Source organism: Aspergillus aculeatus, assembly GCF_001890905.1.
Source record: "Aspergillus aculeatus ATCC 16872 unplaced genomic scaffold ASPACscaffold_5, whole genome shotgun sequence".
NCBI classification, from domain to species: domain Eukaryota; kingdom Fungi; phylum Ascomycota; class Eurotiomycetes; order Eurotiales; family Aspergillaceae; genus Aspergillus; species Aspergillus aculeatus.
In genome coordinates this window covers 247,393-266,521 of record NW_017962980.1, presented here as the reverse complement: position 1 = coordinate 266,521, position 19,129 = coordinate 247,393, and the positions used below count along the sequence as shown (strand labels likewise).

The 19,129-nt window shown below is 54.0% G+C and overlaps 6 protein-coding genes and 1 non-coding gene across 7 annotated transcripts; 4 read left to right on the top strand and 3 right to left on the bottom strand.

The window, feature by feature from the left end:
- Window positions 1-196: 196 nt before the first annotated feature.
- Window positions 197-2,681, top strand: ASPACDRAFT_51153 (putative rhamnosidase B; the record flags this gene model as incomplete). Its single annotated transcript, XM_020202437.1, has 2 exons — window positions 197-580; window positions 681-2,681. 2 exons carry the CDS (start codon window positions 197-199, stop codon window positions 2,679-2,681), a joined length of 2,385 nt encoding a protein of 794 aa, XP_020057564.1.
- A 498-nt stretch (window positions 2,682-3,179) lies between these two features.
- On the bottom strand, window positions 3,180-3,251 carry ASPACDRAFT_t104. The gene has a single exon. It is a non-coding gene; the product is annotated as a tRNA-Glu (tRNA).
- A 1,381-nt stretch (window positions 3,252-4,632) lies between these two features.
- sidI (putative long-chain-fatty-acid-CoA ligase) lies at window positions 4,633-6,858 on the bottom strand. The gene is made up of 5 exons (XM_020198732.1): window positions 6,425-6,858; window positions 6,062-6,359; window positions 5,581-5,960; window positions 5,184-5,513; window positions 4,633-5,112 (listed from the first exon to the last, which is right to left on the bottom strand). Exons 1-5 carry the CDS (start codon window positions 6,828-6,830, stop codon window positions 4,754-4,756), a joined length of 1,773 nt encoding a protein of 590 aa, XP_020057563.1. The 5' UTR covers window positions 6,831-6,858; the 3' UTR covers window positions 4,633-4,753.
- A 2,458-nt stretch (window positions 6,859-9,316) lies between these two features.
- ASPACDRAFT_25984 (ATP-dependent helicase) lies at window positions 9,317-12,332 on the top strand (the record flags this gene model as incomplete). The annotated part of the gene is made up of 2 exons (XM_020199378.1): window positions 9,317-9,685; window positions 9,765-12,332. The coding sequence occupies 2 exons, from the start codon at window positions 9,317-9,319 to the stop codon at window positions 12,330-12,332; spliced, it is 2,937 nt and encodes a 978-aa protein (XP_020057562.1).
- A 307-nt stretch (window positions 12,333-12,639) lies between these two features.
- argB (ornithine carbamoyltransferase) lies at window positions 12,640-13,905 on the bottom strand. Its single transcript, XM_020204859.1, has one exon. The coding sequence runs from the start codon at window positions 13,891-13,893 to the stop codon at window positions 12,823-12,825; it is 1,071 nt and encodes a 356-aa protein (XP_020057561.1). The 5' UTR covers window positions 13,894-13,905; the 3' UTR covers window positions 12,640-12,822.
- Window positions 13,906-15,117: 1,212 nt separating this feature from the next.
- On the top strand, window positions 15,118-17,193 carry ASPACDRAFT_77045 (amino acid permease). Its single transcript, XM_020204858.1, has 2 exons — window positions 15,118-15,502; window positions 15,557-17,193. The coding sequence occupies exons 1-2, from the start codon at window positions 15,289-15,291 to the stop codon at window positions 17,029-17,031; spliced, it is 1,689 nt and encodes a 562-aa protein (XP_020057560.1). The 5' UTR covers window positions 15,118-15,288; the 3' UTR covers window positions 17,032-17,193.
- Window positions 17,194-17,470: 277 nt separating this feature from the next.
- On the top strand, window positions 17,471-19,037 carry ASPACDRAFT_115816 (sucrase/ferredoxin-like domain-containing protein). The gene is made up of 2 exons (XM_020195932.1): window positions 17,471-18,020; window positions 18,111-19,037. The coding sequence occupies exons 1-2, from the start codon at window positions 17,874-17,876 to the stop codon at window positions 18,828-18,830; spliced, it is 867 nt and encodes a 288-aa protein (XP_020057559.1). The 5' UTR covers window positions 17,471-17,873; the 3' UTR covers window positions 18,831-19,037.
- The last annotated feature ends 92 nt before the right edge of the window (window positions 19,038-19,129 follow it).

Sequence of the window (19,129 nt, the reverse complement as noted above, 5' to 3'; positions counted from 1 at the left end):
ATACCCCGCCAATTGAGGGCTGGCCAGAAAGCCGGAATAGCCGAGTGCGGGGGGGTCATCCGGGGTAATGGTTGACCGAGCGGGTTATCCGAGCTCCCCACGGCTGTTCCTTAAATCCATCCCTGTCCAACTCCCACCTCTCCCTCACAATCTTGTATAGAACCTCTGAGGTGCAACACCACTACCACCAGCAGGAATGTCTAGCACGAATTGGGCCCTGTCCGCCCCATGGATCTGGGTCCCGCACTACCTGGAAGAGGATAACCAGCCCGGACGATACTTTCTATTCCGCAAAACATTCCAATGGTCTGGAACCGCTCGCAGTGACCAAGAATGCCTCGTGCACGTCTCCGCCGACAGTCGCTATCGCTTGTTCGTCAACGGGCGCAGCGTGAGCTTCGGCCCCTGCAAATCGCATCCCGGCAAGTGGTACTATGAGACGGTGGACATTCGCCCGCACCTCGTCGCCGGCGCGAATGTGATCAGTGCCCGGGTCCTGCGCTACTCGAGTATCGTGGCTGGCTCTTCCTCAATTGTCAGCTCGCCGTTGCCGGGATTCATGCTGTATTCGACGAATGAGGTAGGTTGATTGCTGTGTGGGGATTCCGCTGCCCGCGTTGCTTCTGTTGCTTTTTCCTGCACGGCCACAAGCACACTTTGATGACGTAAGGAGCTTATAGGATGTCCCGATCTCCAGCGATGTGTCGTGGAGATGCCGGGAGCAAAGGTCTGTGCAGATAGTTCCGCACGCGGAGTGGAATTTCCTGCTGGGACCGCCGTTCATGGCGAACAATGAGCGTGTTGAGGAGGATCCGGTCCTGCGTGGTTGGCAAGACGCTGGATACGATGACTCCGCATGGGAGTCTGCTGTCGTACAGTCCAACGCGGTCAAGATGATGCCCATCGTGAGCCATTGGCAGCTTAGCCCGCGTCCGATCCCTTCTCTGCCAGAGATACCTTGCGGTTTCGATGGAGTCGCCAAGTCTTCTGGTGCAGTTCCAGCGGAGGACTGGCAAGCGCTCGTATCCAGTGGTCAACCTGTAGTCATCCCGGCGGGTGAGAGCGCAACGGTCGACTTGAGCGTGGAAGAGCTTATGACTGCTTTCATCAACCTGTCGTTCAGTGGAGGGTTAGGCACACGCATCACAGTGCTGTATGCAGAGTGCTACGAGAAAGACCTAGGGGTGGATACCGCTCCTTTCCCCATGCCACGAACCAAAGCCAACCGCGCGGACGTCAGCGGACGTCTCTACGGGCCAAGGGACTACTATACTGTCACTGCTGGCCAGGAGACGCACTCCTTCGAGCCATTCTGGTTCCGCTGTTTCCGCTACGTCCAGATCGAGATCACCACGATCGACCAGCCCTTGACGCTAAACCGGATATCCCTGCGAGAGACATCGTATCCACTGGAAATCAAGACGAAGATCCACGCAGGCGATGAACTCACCAAGATCTGGGACATAAGTCTGCACACCCTCAAGAACTGCCGCCACGAAACCTTCGAGGACTGTCCATTCTACGAGCAGAACCAGTTCGCATCCGACTCGCGGCTCCAGATGCTCTTCAACTACCAGCTCTCGCCGGACGACCGCTTGGCCCGCAAGACCATGGAGGAGTTCCACGCCAGCCGCACCGCCGACGGCCTCATCATCGCCCAGTACCCCACGGGCCTCCCGCTCAAACAGATCCCGCAGTTCTCCCTCTACTTCATCCTGATGGTGCACGACCACATGCGGTACTTCGGCGACCAGACCCTCGTCCGCCGGTACCTAGGTACAGTTGACAGCATCCTGAACTACTTCGACCAACGCCTCGACAGCCGGGGGCTGGTGGGCCAGTTCGAGCCAAACACCTGGCCCTTCGTCGACTGGGTCAAGGAATGGTTTGTGCCCGGTCAAATCTTCAAATCGTGCATGCCGCCCGCCTACCACGCCGACAGCGCCGGGGCGGCGACCATCAACAGCCTCCTCTACGCAATGACCCTCCTCCACGCCGCCGACCTGTGCACCTTCTCGGGCCGCACCGACACAGCCAACGAGTACCGCGCCCGCGCCGACTCCCTCCGCCGCGCAGTAAACCAGCACTGCATCGGCCAAAGGGACGGGCTATACACAGACGGGCCCGGCGTGGAGCAATACAGCCAACACGCGCAGATCTTCGCCATCCTATCGGAGACCGTCACCGGCGCCGAAGCGGCAAGTCTCATGCGCCGGTGCGTTGAGCAACCCTCCTCCCTGCCGCAGTGCTCCTACGCGATGAAATTCTACGTCTTCCGCGCTGCCGAGAAGGCCGGCGTCTACGCGGAGGTGTTCCACCGCCTGCTCGAGCCGTGGCGCGCCATGATGGCCGAGAACCTGACGACTTGGGCCGAGGACGACGTCAACGCGCGCAGTGACTGTCACGGCTGGAGTGCCTGTCCGGTCAATGAGCTGGTCACGCAGGTATTTGGCGTGACGCCGGGGCTTGCGGGGGCTCCAAGGATCCGGATCGAGCCGAGGCGGGAGCTGGTGGAGCGGGCGGAGGGGTGGTTGTGGACTCCTGCTGGGGAGGTGAAGGTGAGTTGGGGGACGGATGGGCCGGTGGAGGTTGAGGCGAAGGCGTGGGTTACTGTAGAGGTTGTTGCCGGGGGGAGGACGGATGTTGTCGAGTTGGAGCCGGGGAAGGTGGTTAGGGTCTAGGGAGAAGTCCGACTCTAGGGGCTGTATGTGCTGTTTAGTGGAGTGGTGATTATAGACTTTGTAGATTTTTACACATACACTGCTTTGAGAAGTCATTGTATATCAGGGTTGCATATTGTGTGATACCATCCACCGTGCACCTGCAAAATCTGTACTGTACCATTTAAGCCTTCTAGTATAATCCAGCAGGTGGAATAAATCACCCTTCGCTAGAGATTACGAAGTTCAAACCCAAGTCCTCAAGATCCTGAACCCAAACCCCAAACCCCGAGCAAACAAGGTACTGTACAAATGCAGTGCCGGATCCAGCGACACGCAGCCCACAACACGCCAATCACTGCACGGAAAGGCAAGGCACGACCACGGCCCGTGGCCGGAACCATCTGCCTAGGGATGTTGCATCACTCCCCAAAACTCTGATTTCGATTGGAATAGAATAAGATCTACATCCTCGCCAGGGAAGTTGCGGGCAAAAGCGAGGCAAAACAAAAAAGCGAACTCCGATAGGGGGAATCGAACCCCCGGCTGCCGTGTGAGAGACGGCGATGTTAGCCACTACACCATATCGGATTGTTGTTGAAATTGTGGGGTCTTTTGATTATACTCGGAAGAGATATGGCTATGTGAGCGGAAGAGGTAGATAGGCCGGGTTTTCTTGGGTCGGAGGGTGTGCATTGGATGGTTGTATTGGCTGGGCTCTATGCGATGGCATATTATATTGCTTTCTGATGTCGTCGAGCTAGGAGGTGGTATTATGGAAGTTGGATTCTGGATAAGATTATAAGTGGTTTTGGTGTTCGATGTAAGAATAAAGAGGGAAGATCGAATCGGTAGACTGGACGATAGAAGTAACTTATGTGTTCCTTATAAGGGTAATCTAGCTTAGGGTATTACTAGTTTTGAATTGGCCAACATTACTAGATATGTTGTTGATGAAACTAAGTCAAGTCAAGCTAAGCCTATCTACAATGCCAAAGGTGGATATCCTTCAATCTCATTTATGGATTGCACTGCATTGGACAGTATCCAAAGCAGAGCCCGCTCATTTATAGACTGCAAGCAATCTCATACTATATCCTGCACGTATTATCAATACAGAACATGCATTACAAGATCTTATCACCCTTACCTTACCAAGTCCAATACACATACATACATACCATCTTCCAATACAATACAGACAATACCCGAGCCCAACGGAATCTCCACCCGTAAACAAAACTAGCCCAAACGTCCTCTCAAAATATCCACTGGCACCCACCCAGAAACAAAAAAAGAAGCCACTGCCCACAAAAGCACGCCCACACACACACATCCATGGACAAGAAATCCTTCAAAATTGACTCACTATCGTGCCAGCCACCCTTCCTTCCTTCTCTTCCCCTCCTATTCTCCCCCCACTCCCTCCAACGCGCAAGTGGATTAATTAACCCTTAACCGCTGTAGCCCGTCACTGCACCTATGCCTTTTACCCGGTGGGAATTGGCTAACTCTCTGAATGAGATTCTACGTAGCCGTGAAGAATTGAGGGAAGGGGATAAATGATTGGTTTTACTCTCGAGGGGGATTTTCGAGTGGTCGAAGTGACAAAACTCTTGCCGTGCGAGGCTGCCGAGAAGTGGATCCCCTTTGTTATCTCAGCTCTTTTCTCTTTTTTTTTTTTTTTCTGTCTTCTGTATTCTGGCAGCGTGGGCAGGCAGGGCCATGGTTATGGGAGTGGATGCCCACCGTCTGCCGGGTCAGCCACGGGGCGCGCACTTTTACCCAATCAGATTAGATGATCATATCATCTAATCAGATCAGATGGGTCTGTTCTAGTGACACCACATCTGATCCGTTTGGGTTCCGAGGTTGGAAATTTTCCTCTTGGGTGCTCGATGACGCTGTTGTTTTCGAATAAGTCTTTCACGATGCGATGCGATGCCCTTCAAGATTCGCTGTATAGCGTTTCCCAAACATTGACAATAATTCACTAGGCAACTAGACAAAGCTTGACATTTTATAAAGAAAAGAAAAAGGGTATTATCACATTTTAAACCAGAAACAAAATCCAAATCTGTCCCACCCAAGGCTCAAGTCATAGCTGCAGCTGTAGCTTGCCCGCGCTGCTCCAACACCTGGGCAGCGACTTTGCGCAAGTCGACCTTGCGCACCTTGCCGCTCCCCGTGACGGGAACGGTGCGGTCGATGCCCTCCTCGCCGAACACAAACACGTGCTGCGGGGCCTTGTGCCACCCAAGCGTCTCGCGGGTCCAGTTGCGCAGCTCGTCGACCGATGGCCGCTGGTCCTCGTGGCCGGCGGCGATCGCGATGAAGGCGCCCACCACCTCGCCGTACTTCTGGTCCGGGACGCCGATGACGGAGGCGAGCTCGATGGCCGGATGGGCGGCGAGCCGCTCTTCAATCTCGAGGGGGTAAATGTTCTCTCCGCCTGTTCCCGTAACATTAGTCGTTTGATGGTGTGATATAGTAACAGTGACGAAGAAGGGGTCAGTCACGTACCGCGGATGATGATGTCCTTGAAGCGACCGGTGATCGTGCAGTAACCTTCCGGTGTGAAGATGGCCTCGTCGCCCGTCTTTAACCAGGTCGTGCCCTCCGCATCCGTGGTGAGAGTCTCCGCCGTCTTATCCGGGTTGTTCCAGTAGCCCTTGGTCAACTGGTACCCGGCGATGCAGAGCTCCCCGCGCTGACCAACAGGGACGATATTGCCTTCGGCATCGATGATCTTGGCCCGGGCATGAGGCATGACCTTGCCTACTGTCTTCAGTCGGGTCTCGATGGTATCCGTGGTGAGCGCGTTGAAACATGTGGGAGACGCTTCAGTGAGACCTGTTCAGAGTAGAAGACACATCAATGAATTGTCTAATTGGATTTTTTCCAGAGCATCATCGCTTACCGTAGCTGCTGGTGTATTGTGTCATGTTCAGCTCCTCGAAGAGTCGCTTCATCAGGGGCCGAGGGACTGGTGCTCCAGCAATGATCCCAGTGCGGAGGTTGCGGGTGTCGAATTTGGGGGGCTTGGGGAGGGCCAGGATAGCCTCGAACATCGTGGGGACTCCGTGCAACGCGGTGCACTTCTCGTCGGAGATGGCGTGGAGAACAGCCTTGGGGTCAAACGTTTCGCTGGGGAAGACTATCTTGGATCCATGGGTCACAACAGCCAGCATGCCCAGCACCAGGCCGAAGCAGTGGAACAGAGGCGGGGGGCAGCAGAGGACGTCGAAGGAGGTCAGGTCCATACGGTCGCCGATGAAGCGCGAGTTGTTGACGAGGTTACTATCAGACGCAGCTTCGGTCAGTCAAGATGCTCGCCAACACACCTGATGTAGGTGAATGTGCATGTCTTGCATCACCCCCATCTAGCTTTGAATACTTACTGATGTGTGAGCATAGCAGCCTTGGGGTTTCCCGTCGAGCCACTGGTGAATTGGAGATTGCAGACATCGGCGGGGCTCAATTCCATTTCGCGGTTGGGCAAGGCAGAGCTGGGGAGCGATGACCCGCGGTGTATCACGTCGTTGTAAGTGCTGAAGTTCTGGTACTCTCCCCGCAAAATGACAATTTCCTCCAATGCGACAGAGTTGCCGGCTTGCTTGGGCTTGGGACCCATCTTCTCCAAAACCTCTTCCAGAGAGTGACGGCCAATACGAGGGGTCATAAACAACACACGAACGTCTAAGGAAGAAAGCGCTTAATTTAGCCACTCATGCTGCCAATTGAGCAAGCGGATAGCAACGAACCTGTATGATCAAGAGCATAGTACAGCTCGGAAGGAGTGTATGTATTGTTCAACACCACCAGGATGGCTCCCACGCGGGCCGCGGCGAAGAAGACTGCGATGTACTGCTCGCAGTTGCCGGCCATGATACCGATACGGTCGCCTTTCTGGATCCCCATCGCCAGCAGGCCCCGAGCCAGCCGGTCGGCCTCATCGTGTAGGTTGGTATACGTCCAGCGAGCTCCCGTCCAGGGAAAGACCAAGCATTCGTAGTCGCCATAGTGAAGGCTCTGGAGCGTCAGCAGCTCACCCAAAGTGATATCGAGCAAAGCCGGCTCTGTGGGACCCTGCACGATTGAGAGTTGCTGAGTCGTCCGAGGGGACTGGAAGTGAGACAAAGTCTGCTGAAGACGCCGTACAGTAGCCATTGTGACGGAAAGTGATGGATGAGAAAACTAACGGACAGGGCAAGACACAAACAAGGGAGCCAGCCGCCGGGGGTCCTGGGATCTTATCAGATTAGAAAAAATCTACCCGGTCAAGCCCGGGGGAGAAGAGAGGGGCTTTGATTTCATCATTGTCTCAAACCGGTCGCGGAATCCACTCTGCATTATCACTCCAATGGGGCGTCGTGGAGGCCTCGTCGGACTGGATCTTTGGACTCGCGCGATTCTTGGCTGCGGACTGGAGTGGCCAGTCCACCATTGGACCGAGATGATATTAAACCCAGTCGCATCCCCACATCGGTCGTCGGACTGGATTCTGCAGATGGGCGGTTTGCAGAAAGAGAGGCAACCCGGGAAGACCCAGAACCTGACCTGACTCCACCTTTGACGTTCTTGCCCGAAGTGCCTAGAAGAAGTATCGGAACGTCGTCGGAGATAGCAGGGGACTGAGTGATGAAGGGAAAGGAAAAAGATGGAAAGAAAAATAGATCAAGTACCCCTCCCGGCTGGGCCATGGCTTCCAAGGTTTACCCCTCCTCGACACTGCCGTATCAAACCCCTGGTATGTAATTTACCGGATCAGATAACACTGAGTACAGCAGAACTATGGTCACATTATGACTGTAATCTGTCAGATATACAGTACAGTACGTCACCTGTATCGTACGGGCTGCTTCATACTTCGCCCCAATACTATGGCACCCTTGCAAGTCCTGCTTATAGCACAAACAGAAGCTAGGTTGAGCAAGTATTAAGTTACTGCCCATTACTCAAATGACTCACTGTGCAGAGATATGTCCCAAAAATATCCCACGTATCCAGCCCTAATGTCATGTATGCCATGCCTGCAGACGTTGCTCATCAGTGACTGAACTAAATTCATAAGACGTTGCTACAAGCTAAGAGACCAAACTATATGTGGGGGTTACCAGACAGGATTTGAACAAATAAAACAAGTGATACCATTTTCATTACAAGTCAATCGCAAAGTTACCACCTCGAAAGAATGCCATCACGTCTCGAGACGCAGGCATAGCTGTCTCATATGCAATGCAACCGCACAGGCCACCATGCAGAACAAAACGTGGATCAAACAGTTGCAACTGTAGGCCAAAAGAAAAGTCTCTCATCCCGGTCAAACTCCATACATGCAAGGATTATACTAGGCTGATGGACGGCAACACCCGATTTTGCCTATCTTGGTTACCTTGCCGACTGCAGTCCGCGATCCTGGTAGATTCTCGGAATTATCAATCTGGATCAAGCCTGACAGGCCAACTGGTAAATGTACGTCTCGAAAAGTAGGCCTTGCGCTCGGAGCCCTCGGAAGCATCTGTGCTGCCTCGGCTAAAGGTACAGTACAGTGAACCTGGATTACTGTTGTTCGGGCTAGGTCGAGTCATGTAAGGCTGTGGGACTATGATGTTTCCACTGTACCGTGACAATCTGAACTGAGACCAACGAGGTAATTGTCTTCTGAAGAATGAATTCTATAGTAGACGAGGATGTTTATGACATTGAGATCTGGAAGCCCTTTTAATGGATTCTACCTCCGAACGAAAAGCGCTTCTAGTGTGTGAGGAGCATTAGGTAAATTCGATCTATTCCATCAAGACAAGTACCAGAAGATCGTAAGAAAACAGAGTAATGACAGCAATGTCTCCTGCCTAGGCGGGATGGTTAAATACGAAGCTTGCCTTGATTCCAGCCTGTCAATGCGAGACCCGCTTGGGCTAGATGAAGTAAGTGATCACTCTCGGCGGCTGTTGAGCTGAAGAACTTAGCAAGCGTGATTGTCATTAGTCAAGGGTGAAGGAGGGGGAACCCAGCGGGGCGTTTCAACTCGAATAAAGCATAGAACTCGGAAAGAACAAGAAATAAATTAGGCAGCTCTTCTTCTTTCTACTGGACACATTCTGTGGCAGATCTAATCTGATGATCTAATCTGATAAACCAAGTGGCTCTGCAAAGGGAAGTTTGTACGAGTAAAACTACTATAATATAGCCGACTAGGATGTGGCCCGTTGTTGCTTGCAATACTAGACTTGGCATATGCCTTTCAACGAGAGTATAGTGAAGATTTGGTGAAGTCTCGGCGAAGCCTTCATAAAGTCAGAATAGGAATACTTGAAATCTGCAAAACATATAAATGAACTTGCCAGAAGTCACCGAAACCCGCCACAGCTGGAAGCAAAACCTCGCAATTTAAGTTTTATCAAATAGTTTCAGGTCAAGTGCACCGTCTCTGCCACATTCTAATTTTCTTAGACCCTATTTCAAGGGTGGTATGAGGTTACACAACAAAAAACCCGACGATGGAGAGCGTCCTCGAGTCACGTGATGATAACTTCCAGCTGCAGGTGTCACATGACAACGCGTCTTCTTCGTGTCACCCGAAAACAACATCTACCTCATCATACCCCAATCAGTATCTTATCGATGATACTGCAACTCATGGGTGATCAGCAATGGACTGTATCCTGAGTGGTCTCAATTCCTCCCAGTCCACTGCTGTGACATCCCCGGCTTCCGTCTTGCAGGTCCTCGCGCCACCGGGTTCGGGCAAGACAAAGACTTTGACGGCGCGCGTCGCGTATCTTCTAGCGCACCATAATTACCGCCCTCAAGATGTCATCTGTTGCACATTCACTATCAAAGCCAGCCGGGAGATGCGGGAGAGGCTGACCAAGCTGATTGGTGAGGACTTACAGAAAAGACTGCTCCTGGGAACCTTCCATTCGATCTGCCGGCGGTATCTCGTGATCTACGGCCACTTAATCGGATTGAAGAAAGGCTTCGGGATCGCCGACTCCGGTGACAGTACGTCTATCATCAAAGTGGGTCAAGCCTCTTTCTTGTTGATCTCCACGCGACCGTCTTCATGGTGAAGCTATATTGACTTGTGACAATTGGCAGAAAATCATCAAGCGGCTGCGCGTCAGTATCGAGCCTGGAGCCGCTAGAGGACGGATCTCCCGCCAGAAGGCCCAGGGCGTCGGTCCAGACGAGGTTGCAGCAAGGATACAGACAAAGAACAAGACCACAGAGCAATGGGACTTCGTCCAGGTCTACCGTGAGTATGAAAGGCACCTGGCGGAGTCGAATCTGCTGGACTACGATGACCTGCTTGTGCGATGCGCCGACCTCCTGAGACAGCATCCGAAATGTGTTTCAAATATCCAAGCCGTCCTGGTAGACGAATTCCAGGACACTAACCTCATCCAGTATGAGCTCATGAATCTCTTTGCATCCCAGAACAAGCGCATCACCATCGTCGGCGACCCGGATCAAAGCATCTATGGCTTTCGCTCCGCAGAGATCAAGAATCTGGCACGCATGCAGAAACTATATCGCGACACATCCGTTGTCTTACTGGAGAACAACTATCGGTCGTCTGGGTCTATCCTGAATTCGGCACAGGATGTCATTGAGCAAGACACCTACAGACCAGCGAAGAAGCTGCAGCCAACACACAGCGTGGGAACCATGCCTGTGCTGCGGAAACTGGTAGATGCCGAAGCTGAGGCGCGTTGGATCGTCCTCGAGATTAAACGTTGTATTGGAACGACAGGCAAGCTCCTCAATTACTCCGACTTTGCCGTATTGCTCAGAACGGCGGCTCTTTCTCGACGCATTGAGTCAGCAATGGGAAAGAATGGAATTCCATACCGGATGGTTGGAGGCTCAAAATTCTTCGACCGAGTCGAAATCAAGCTGCTTCTAGACTACCTCCGGGTCATCAGTCATCCGCAAAACAGCGAAGCCCTTACCCGTGTCATCAATACTCCGTCGAGAAGAATCGGAGAAGAGACAATCAAGGCGCTCACCACCGGCGCCGAGAAAGCGAACTTGCCTCTCTGGGACTATATCAAGGGTGTAGCGCAAGGCCACCGGTCAGCCGACTGCACTCTTTCAAAGCTCACGAATCAAGGCCTTTGCACCTTCGTTGGAATCATCGAGTCTGCACGGAAAAAGCTCAGTAACACCACTGATAGTTCATCGCCACGGATCCTCCTTGACCATGTTATCAAGAAGCTGAATTTTCGAGAATATCTCAAGACCTTGCACGGATCTAATGAGGAAAACCGGTGGGCCAATGTGGAGGAGCTGCTGAGCCAGGCAGACGATACGTCTGGCTCAGACGGCCGAAATCCCGAGACCGAAAGTCTCCCCGTGATAGAGGGCCTTGAGCAGCAACAGGCGCACCCCGGGGAAGAAGCATTGTCTCGGTTTCTCGCGAATGTGGCGCTGTCCAGCGAGGTCACACTGCAAGAGGAAGGCTCGGAAGCGAACGTCTCAAACGAGAAAGTCACGATTTCGACCATCCATGCGGCAAAGGGACTCGAATGGCCCGTCGTCTTTGTTCCCGCCGTGTACAATGGCAGCATTCCCCACTCACGCGCCGAAGACTCCGACGAAGAACGGAGGCTGCTCTACGTAGCAATGACCCGAGCACAAGCACTGCTCTACTTGAGCCAGCCTCTCGAACAGTCGCAGGGAGGCGAGATGACCAAACTGTCCAATTTCCTTCCGGAGGAAGTAGTCGGCAATAGGTTCCGCTTGGTCGGCCCTGTCTTCAGCGACGATGTCGTTCATGGGATCGCAGACATCCTGCATCGACCCAAACCAGAGGAGGTAGCAATACAAGAAGCTCAAAGCACACTTACATCATTGTTTGATGACCGGTGGACGCAGGAAGGATACGAGCAAGTCGATCCTTCGCTTCAATATGGTGATCGGAAAGCAATGGTCGAGGGGCCGTATTCGAAGAGAAAGCGGTTTGACCAGCCGCAAACTACTGAAACCGACACATGGCTTCCTACTCCATCCCTAGGATTCTCATCAGCCCGAAATTACATCGCTGCAAGCAATGCCGTGGTCGAGGATCCAGCCACCGCAAAACCCGGTGCCAAAAGGAAGGCGATTGGCAGTGGTCCCGGTCGTAGGCCCGACGCTTCCCAGAAGACACTTTCCGGCTTCCTAGGACTGCCCTCCTCGCCAGCTACTACGACGGAGGTCGAAGTTACTGCCAAAACTCTCTCAGTGTCAGGCCAGAGAGGGACGTTGTCTGTACCCCCATTTCAGACGAGACCGACGAATGCCGCGGCGAAAGGGTCGATTCCGAAACCATATACCATGCACCGACCGCAAGTGCAGCGGCGGCAACCACCGCGACCAGCCCTCGAACCATCGCATCCGAATGCATACACGTGGCTGGCCGAGCCCACGGACCTCTCGCGGATGCCCAAGTCTATAGTCCAGAACAGCCACGAAACTTCTATTCAGCCGACATCAGCTGGCAGTATGAATACATATTCTGCAAGTACCGACCAGCTATCTCGGCCCGTCAGCACATTCCACACGACCACAATGGCAATGGTCCAGAACCAACCGCCAACGACGATGCGAAGGACCCTTGGGATTCGTCGGAGTAATGTGGATGGCTGGCAGGCGCGGATGCAGAGGGAAAGTCAAGGTCGGTGAGAGGGAGCCAGTTGGTGCTGGAAGATAGTCCACCGAAAGATTAGGCGTGACGGGTGAACCTTAAGAATGGCTTCGTATAAGTGCGTTGATCGAGCGCCGATGAGTAATTAGCTTCTACATAGCCCGCATATACTCCCAGGTTGGAGAAATGATATACCAATGTTGTTGAGCATAAACGAAGGTCTGAAATTGAGGGAATTTCAAGCTTGTAATGCACATCTCTCTCAAATGACGGATGCTTTACTACTATGCTCTACTGGGCGATAGACACTCTAACCTCCTAATACTGCACACTTATATGAAGCTTGAATGAGACCAAAATAGCCTCAGGACTCAGAATTCGGGTCCATGCAATTCATTGGAATAGTGCTTAGACAATCCCCCCTTCCGCCTCAAGATACTCCACCGGAAAAAGTGCTTATACACGCTCATCAAAACAGAAACAAGTGCTTTTTTTGGTTCAAAAGTACACGATCCCAGATATCCCCATCTACTCGATCTTGCCCTTGTTCACGACGAACCCCTCCAAGGCGGAGATGGCAGCCCACAGGCGGTTCTCGGCCTCGGGGAAGACCAGCGAGCGCTTGCTGTAGAAGACCTCATCGCTGACCTCCTCGGGGTGACGGGGCAAGCAGTGCATGAACTTCCAGCCCTCGTTGGCGCCGCCGCGCTTGGCCAGCTCGGGGGTGATCTGGAAGCCGGCGAAGTCCTGGAGGCGCTTGCGGGCCTCGGCCTCCTGGCCCATCGAGACCCAGGTATCCGTGACCAGCACGTCGGCGCCCTTGACCGCCTCCTCGGGGATGTTCGTCTGGATCAGCTTGCCTGGGTTTTGGACGTTCTGGCCGGCCTGCTGGATGAGCTCCAGCATCGAGGCGGGGATCTCGTAGCCCTTGGGGGTGGCGACGGCGAGATCGACGCCCATCTTGGCGGCGCTGATGGCCATGTCGAAGAGGACGTTGTTGGCGTCGCCGATCCAGGCGATCTTCAGCCCCTCCAGGCCGAGGCTGGAGAGGTGGTGCGCCTTCGGGGTGAAGGTCTCGTGGAGGGTCTGGAAGTCGGCGATGGCCTGCAGCGGGTGGAAGGAGTCGCAGAGGGCGTTGATGACGGGGACGGAGGAGTGCTGGGCGAGGCCGGCGACGTCGGCGTGCGGGCCCACGCGCGCGACGATGCACGAGACCATCGACGAGACCACCACGGCGGTGTCGTACAGCGACTCGTTGACCCCGAGCTGGATGTCGTCCTTGCCCAAAAACATCGGGTGGCCGCCCATCTGCACCACCGCGCCCTCGGTCGAGATCCGCGTCCGCGTGCTCCGCTTGCTGAACATCATCGCCACCGTCTGGCCCGTCAGCGCGCCCAGCAGGTTCTGCGGGATGGCGCCGGACTTGATGGCGCGCTTGTGAGCCGAGGCGTTGCGCACCAGCGTCGCGAACTCGGTCGGCGTCAGGTCGGCGATCGAGAGCAGATGGCGCGGCGCGAAGGGCGAGGTCGGCGGCAGGGTTTGCGAGGCTTGGTGCTGCAGCAGCTGGCGGGTGGCCGAGCTGCACCGCGCAGCGGTCATTCGGAAGGCGCCGGGCATGATTGATGTAGCTGTGTTGGGATTGGAATTGAGCTGTAGCAAGTATCCAGACCGGCTATATAACTCGATTATCGATGGCGGTGTATGACTCAAGTGATGTACGTGCAGTCACGTGCTGCGAGCAGCGATTCCGGTCGTGACTCGTCGGTTTGCAGGGGATTTGCAGGGTTTGCATGGTTTGCAGTCCGGGAGAGGGCAACTGATAATCAACAATTGCCCTGACTCATATCCATTGGTGATTCTAATCGGCTAAGAAAAACTTTCCTGGGCTTTTTTATCCGGACAGCCCCAGGTTCGGTTCACCCACATGGTGCGTGAGAAGAAGGCCCAGCCATGGCGAGATTCAACCGAGTGTACGGTGCATCAAAGAAGCGAATATCCAGTCCCGTAGGACAGAAGTCAAGTCACACAGTGCGTTTCGTCGAATTTCTTACGGGCCATCCTGCCAGTCAATTGAGTGGGCAATTCGCCATTCTTATGTGAGAAGCACACAGCAACCGCCCCGGCGCCCTGAACTCAGGGCGAGGGAGTGGCCCTAATAATGTACTGGTACCAATTTTTCCGGTGCCTGATGGACCCGCACTTCTGATGGCACTTTGATGAGAAGACAAATGCCAAGTGCACCTGCCAAAAGTGCCTACCGCTACATAACTACAGTTTGCCAGAGCTTACCAAAAAGTGGAAGGTTCTTCTCATTCCATCCAGACTTCTAGCGCCGGTCGGAAACAACGCCACCGGAGTTCCGCCGGGGAGTGTCAACCACGTGATGTTTTCTCGAACGGTCGAACTCGAGCCTGGCCCACGTGATCCCCCCAATCGATAAGCATTTGGTCTGCATTGAACTCTTCACGAACACTATGCTTAATTCGAGCTTAAATTTCACATCAACCATTTGGGGCCGTGTTGAGTTGCGCCACTTGAGGATTCAATTCCTATCTCCTTGAAAATGACCTCCCATCCATGTGAAACTGAAACTGACAGTAGCCCCCCTCGCCCAGAGCTTTACATAATAGTGAGCTCCAGCCCGCCGAGGGAGTGGGGCAAATTCTCTCGTTTTTCCCTTCCCGCCTTTCCCACCGATGGAACATGACGAAAAGCCGATCCAATGGTTGCAAGATGCGCGCTGGTTCCGAGTGGCAGCAGCGCCCATCCCAGATTTTGGTTGATAATGAAAAATGGAGAAAACTCTGCCTAGAGCCACATTGTCACTTAACCCAGCTTCCTCCCCCATCCTACTGACGTTTGCCTTTGCCTGTCACTGTGACGCCGCACACTTTCTGCAAACCAAGCTCTCTGGTCGAAGTCGTTGGCACGCTACCTACTCCAATACGGTAGCATTTCTGCTCTCGGGACCTGTCTTTCGATCCCTCCGCCAACATGGGCGAACTGGACAACATCGCGCCCGCGAATAAGCTGGGCGTCGAGAGTGTTGTCGATGACCCCAATTCTTCCGACAGCAACAGCGGGCTGCGGTCGCGACGCCGCTTTGGATCGGCGCAGGAAAATGGAAAGGATATTGAGAGTGATCACGAGGACGAGGGAAAGCTGAAGCGCAACTTGAAGAACCGCCATTTGCAGATGATCGCTATCGGTGCGTTTGCCCGTCCCCTCTTACAGGCTCGTTACCCGACTGATTGGTGATTAGGAGGAACTATTGGAACTGGTCTGTTCATTAGCAGTGGAACAGCGCTGGCAGAGGCTGGTCCGGCTGGTGCCCTTATCGCATACGCCTTCGTCGGCTCGATCGTGTACTCCGTCATGTGCTCTCTGGGAGAGATGGCAACCTATATCCCCGTTCCCGGAGCCTTTACCTCTTACGCCGCGCGTCTCGTCGATCCGAGCTTGGGCTTCGCCATGGGTTGGATTTATTGGTTTAACTGGGCGTCGACCTATGCCGTCGAACTGACTGCTACCGGTATGATCGTCAAATACTGGGATGAGAACCTGTCCGTCGCTATCTTTATCGGGGTCTTCTGGGTTGTTATCTCAGCGATCAATTTCCTCCCCGTCGGCTTTTACGGCGAGTTGGAATTCTGGTTCTCGCTGACCAAGGTACTGACTGTGTTGGGATTCATGATCTTCGCTATCTGCATTGACGCCGGAGTCGGCAGACAGGGTTACTTGGGCTTCAAGTATTGGCACAGCCCGGGCGCCTTTGCACCCTACTTGATCACTTCTGATTTGTCGGTTGGGAAGTTCGTCGGTTTCTGGGCGGTGCTCATTCAGGCCGGTTTCTCCTACCAGGGTACCGAGCTTGTCGGTGTTGCTGCTGGTGAGACCGAAAACCCTCAGAAGACTGTCCCTTCCGCTATCCGCAAGACCTTCATTCGCATTCTTATCTTCTTCGTCTTGACCATCTTCTTCATCGGTCTGTTGGTGCCTTATGACAACCCCAACCTCGCTAGCGATGCCGGCAACGCATCGGCCTCGCCCATGGTTATCGCCGCGAACCTGGCCGGTGTCAAGGTTCTTCCCAGTCTGATCAATGCGGTCCTTCTGACGGTCGTTCTCTCCGCCGCCAACTCCAATGTGTACAGTGGTAGCCGTGTCCTTCTTGGATTGGCCCAGGAAGGTTTCGCGCCCTCCTGCTTTGGCTGGGTCACGCAGCGTGGTGTGCCATACGTCAGCGTTGCTTTCACCGCTCTCTTCGGTCTTCTGGGTTTCATGAACGTGTCGAGCTCCGGAACCACTGTTTTCAACTGGCTGGTCAACATCTCCAGTGTGGCTGGGTTTATTTGCTGGACGTCCATCAACGCCAGTCACATCGCCTTCATGAAGGCGATGGCTGCTCGCGATATCTCCCGCGAGACCCTGCCTTACAAGTCTTGGGGCCAGCCTTATCTGGCGTGGTACGGATTGTTCTTCAATCTCCTCATTACCTTCACCCAGGGGTTCACTGCTTGGATTCCCCACTTCAACGTTTCCGACTTCTGGGTTGCCTATATCTGCCCGGTCCTCTTCGTGATCTTGTATCTCGCACATAAGGCGTGGTACCGCACCTCGTTTGTCCGTCCTCTTGAGGCGGATCTTGACACTGGCAGGCCGCAGTTCACCAACTGGGAGACCTCGAACCCCAAGGATGGATGGGGCAGAAGACTGTGGGACAGCATTATGGGCTAGACCTGTGCATTTCATCATAAACAGTAAGTTTTATACGCGCTCTAGATAGTGGATGTGTCGAGGTCATTATTAGATCGTTGGCAAATGTGTGGTGTGGTTGTGCCGATTGGCATCTGCTTTGAAGCAAGTTCTTGTATATACTATCAGCTGGGTTGCATTCATCTGCCATATTTAGCATTAGCTCGTTTAAATCTGTACTATAGACTTCAATTTATGATTTCCTGTTGATTTCAGCCTCTTAAGTATTATGGATAATGAGTCCGATGACTTGAATTGATACAACGAATAAGTAATTCAGCGTGTACCTCGAGGGCAGTATGGTGACTGCCCGGTTTATCGACCGATAAGATAAGAGCAACCGACCTGCGATCATTACCGGATTATTCATCATCGATCGATTGTTATCTCCGAAGTCTCCGAATATGCCGAGCGAGTTTCTGGCATTCATGCGACGAGAACTCGATTCAAGTTTCCCCCCACCTACAAAACCCAAGAGTCCTACAGCGCTTTACTAAAGCTCAAATCAATTTTCTTATTGGGAGCTCCTGCATTTTCACCCTTCTGAGGGCATTGCGGACATGACAAGGTCACGACAAATGATCGACCTCGCAGTCTTGAGCTGCCGATTTCCCAGACTCGCCCAGAAGCCCAGCTCAACGCTCGCAACCAGCGCGCGCCTCTTCTCGTCGTCGGCTACAGTACAATCCCGACATGGGCGCATTTCCCTTCACATCCCCCCGCCGTTCCCAGTGACCAAGTCATGCCCGGAGCCCAGCTGCTCATGTCCTCCCACCCCGGATCTGCCCGCACCGATTGACCACGATCACCCTCTCAATGGCACAATGGCGGCCTACGCGGAGCAGCTTCTTGTGTGCACCGGTCAGAGGGACTGGACGAGCCGCATAGAGGATGATGGTCAGGGACACAGCTGGGGGGATCTCGTGCGGGGTCTGAAGGGTCTACTCGGACGCGGCGGGCGATTCGCCGACGTAAGTTGTTACCCTGCCCTGTCACCGCTGTACAAATGCGAACCCGCTCGCCCTAGCAATAGCCACTGACATCTACATCGCCTCGAACAGCCCTACCATAACATCCTCATCACGAATTCCTCGTTCGCGCCGTCATCGCAAACGTCACCAGCCTCGTCCTCGTCCTCGTCCTCGTCCACCCAACCAGCAGCCTCCGCCTTCCTCTTCCCCAGCTTCAAATACTTCCCTTCCATCCCCACTCAACCATCTTCGGAGAACACAGAGAACACGGACCTCTCAACCTTCGTCCAAGCCCATCTCCTCCCCGCAAAGGCGCGACACGGCGGCCCCAGCCGCCGCCCGGAATTAGCGTCCGCCCTCCCCGAGGCCATCGACCTCCGGCACTCGCCCGTGGTCCTCATCTGCGGGCACGGCGGGCGCGACATGCGCTGCGGCGTGATGGCGCCCGTCCTGGAGACGGAGTTCCAGCGCGTGCTGCGCGAGAAAGGGTTCGCCGCTGCGGATGGCGACGGCGACAACGCAGCAATGATTGATCACCCGGACCGGGCGCATGTCGGGCTGATCAGTCACATCGGCGGGCACAAGTACGCTGGAAACGTCATCGTGTATATCCCGCCGGGGATGACGGTGGTCGGGGAGGACTCAGCTTCGGCGGTGCTGCATCCACTGGCCGGGAAGGGGATCTGGTATGGGCGCATCGAGCCCAGGCATGTGCAGGGCGTGGTAGAGGAGACGATTCTGGGCGGGAGGGTGCTTGCGGATCACTTTCGGGGTGGGGTGGATCGGGAGAGTGGGATTTTGCGATTGTGATGGTTGAAGTCGGGTCAGTGATCAGTGTCCAGTCTTCTTTTGGGCTGCGGTTGGCGCATTTTGTAAAGTACAGTAGAGACAACCAAGTACAATAGATCTCCTGCACATTGACGGGATAGATTTGAAGATTCTGGATTCCGGTGAGGGGGAAGAGTGATTGAGCCTGGAGTAAAGTTCTGGTTGGGTCATGTGCACAACAACGGGTGGTTGAGATAAGTTAATGGATTACGGATACGGAGTAGTTACTGTACTCTCGATATTTACAGATAATCCTCCGGGGATGACAATGAAAAAGGCGG

Coding starts and splice junctions, on each gene's coding strand:
- sidI (XM_020198732.1), bottom strand. CDS start 6,830: ATGGCTACTGTACGGCGTCTTCAGCAGACTTTGTCTCACTTCCAGTCC. Junction 5,961..6,061: donor GCTGCTATGCTCACACATCA/GTAAGTATTCAA, acceptor TGCGTCTGATAG/TAACCTCGTCAACAACTCGC. Junction 5,514..5,580: donor ACAATACACCAGCAGCTACG/GTAAGCGATGAT, acceptor TACTCTGAACAG/GTCTCACTGAAGCGTCTCCC.
- argB (XM_020204859.1), bottom strand. CDS start 13,893: ATGACCGCTGCGCGGTGCAGCTCGGCCACCCGCCAGCTGCTGCAGCAC.
- ASPACDRAFT_77045 (XM_020204858.1), top strand. CDS start 15,289: ATGGGCGAACTGGACAACATCGCGCCCGCGAATAAGCTGGGCGTCGAG. Junction 15,503..15,556: donor TTTGCAGATGATCGCTATCG/GTGCGTTTGCCC, acceptor ATTGGTGATTAG/GAGGAACTATTGGAACTGGT.
- ASPACDRAFT_115816 (XM_020195932.1), top strand. CDS start 17,874: ATGGCGGCCTACGCGGAGCAGCTTCTTGTGTGCACCGGTCAGAGGGAC. Junction 18,021..18,110: donor GCGGCGGGCGATTCGCCGAC/GTAAGTTGTTAC, acceptor CGCCTCGAACAG/CCCTACCATAACATCCTCAT.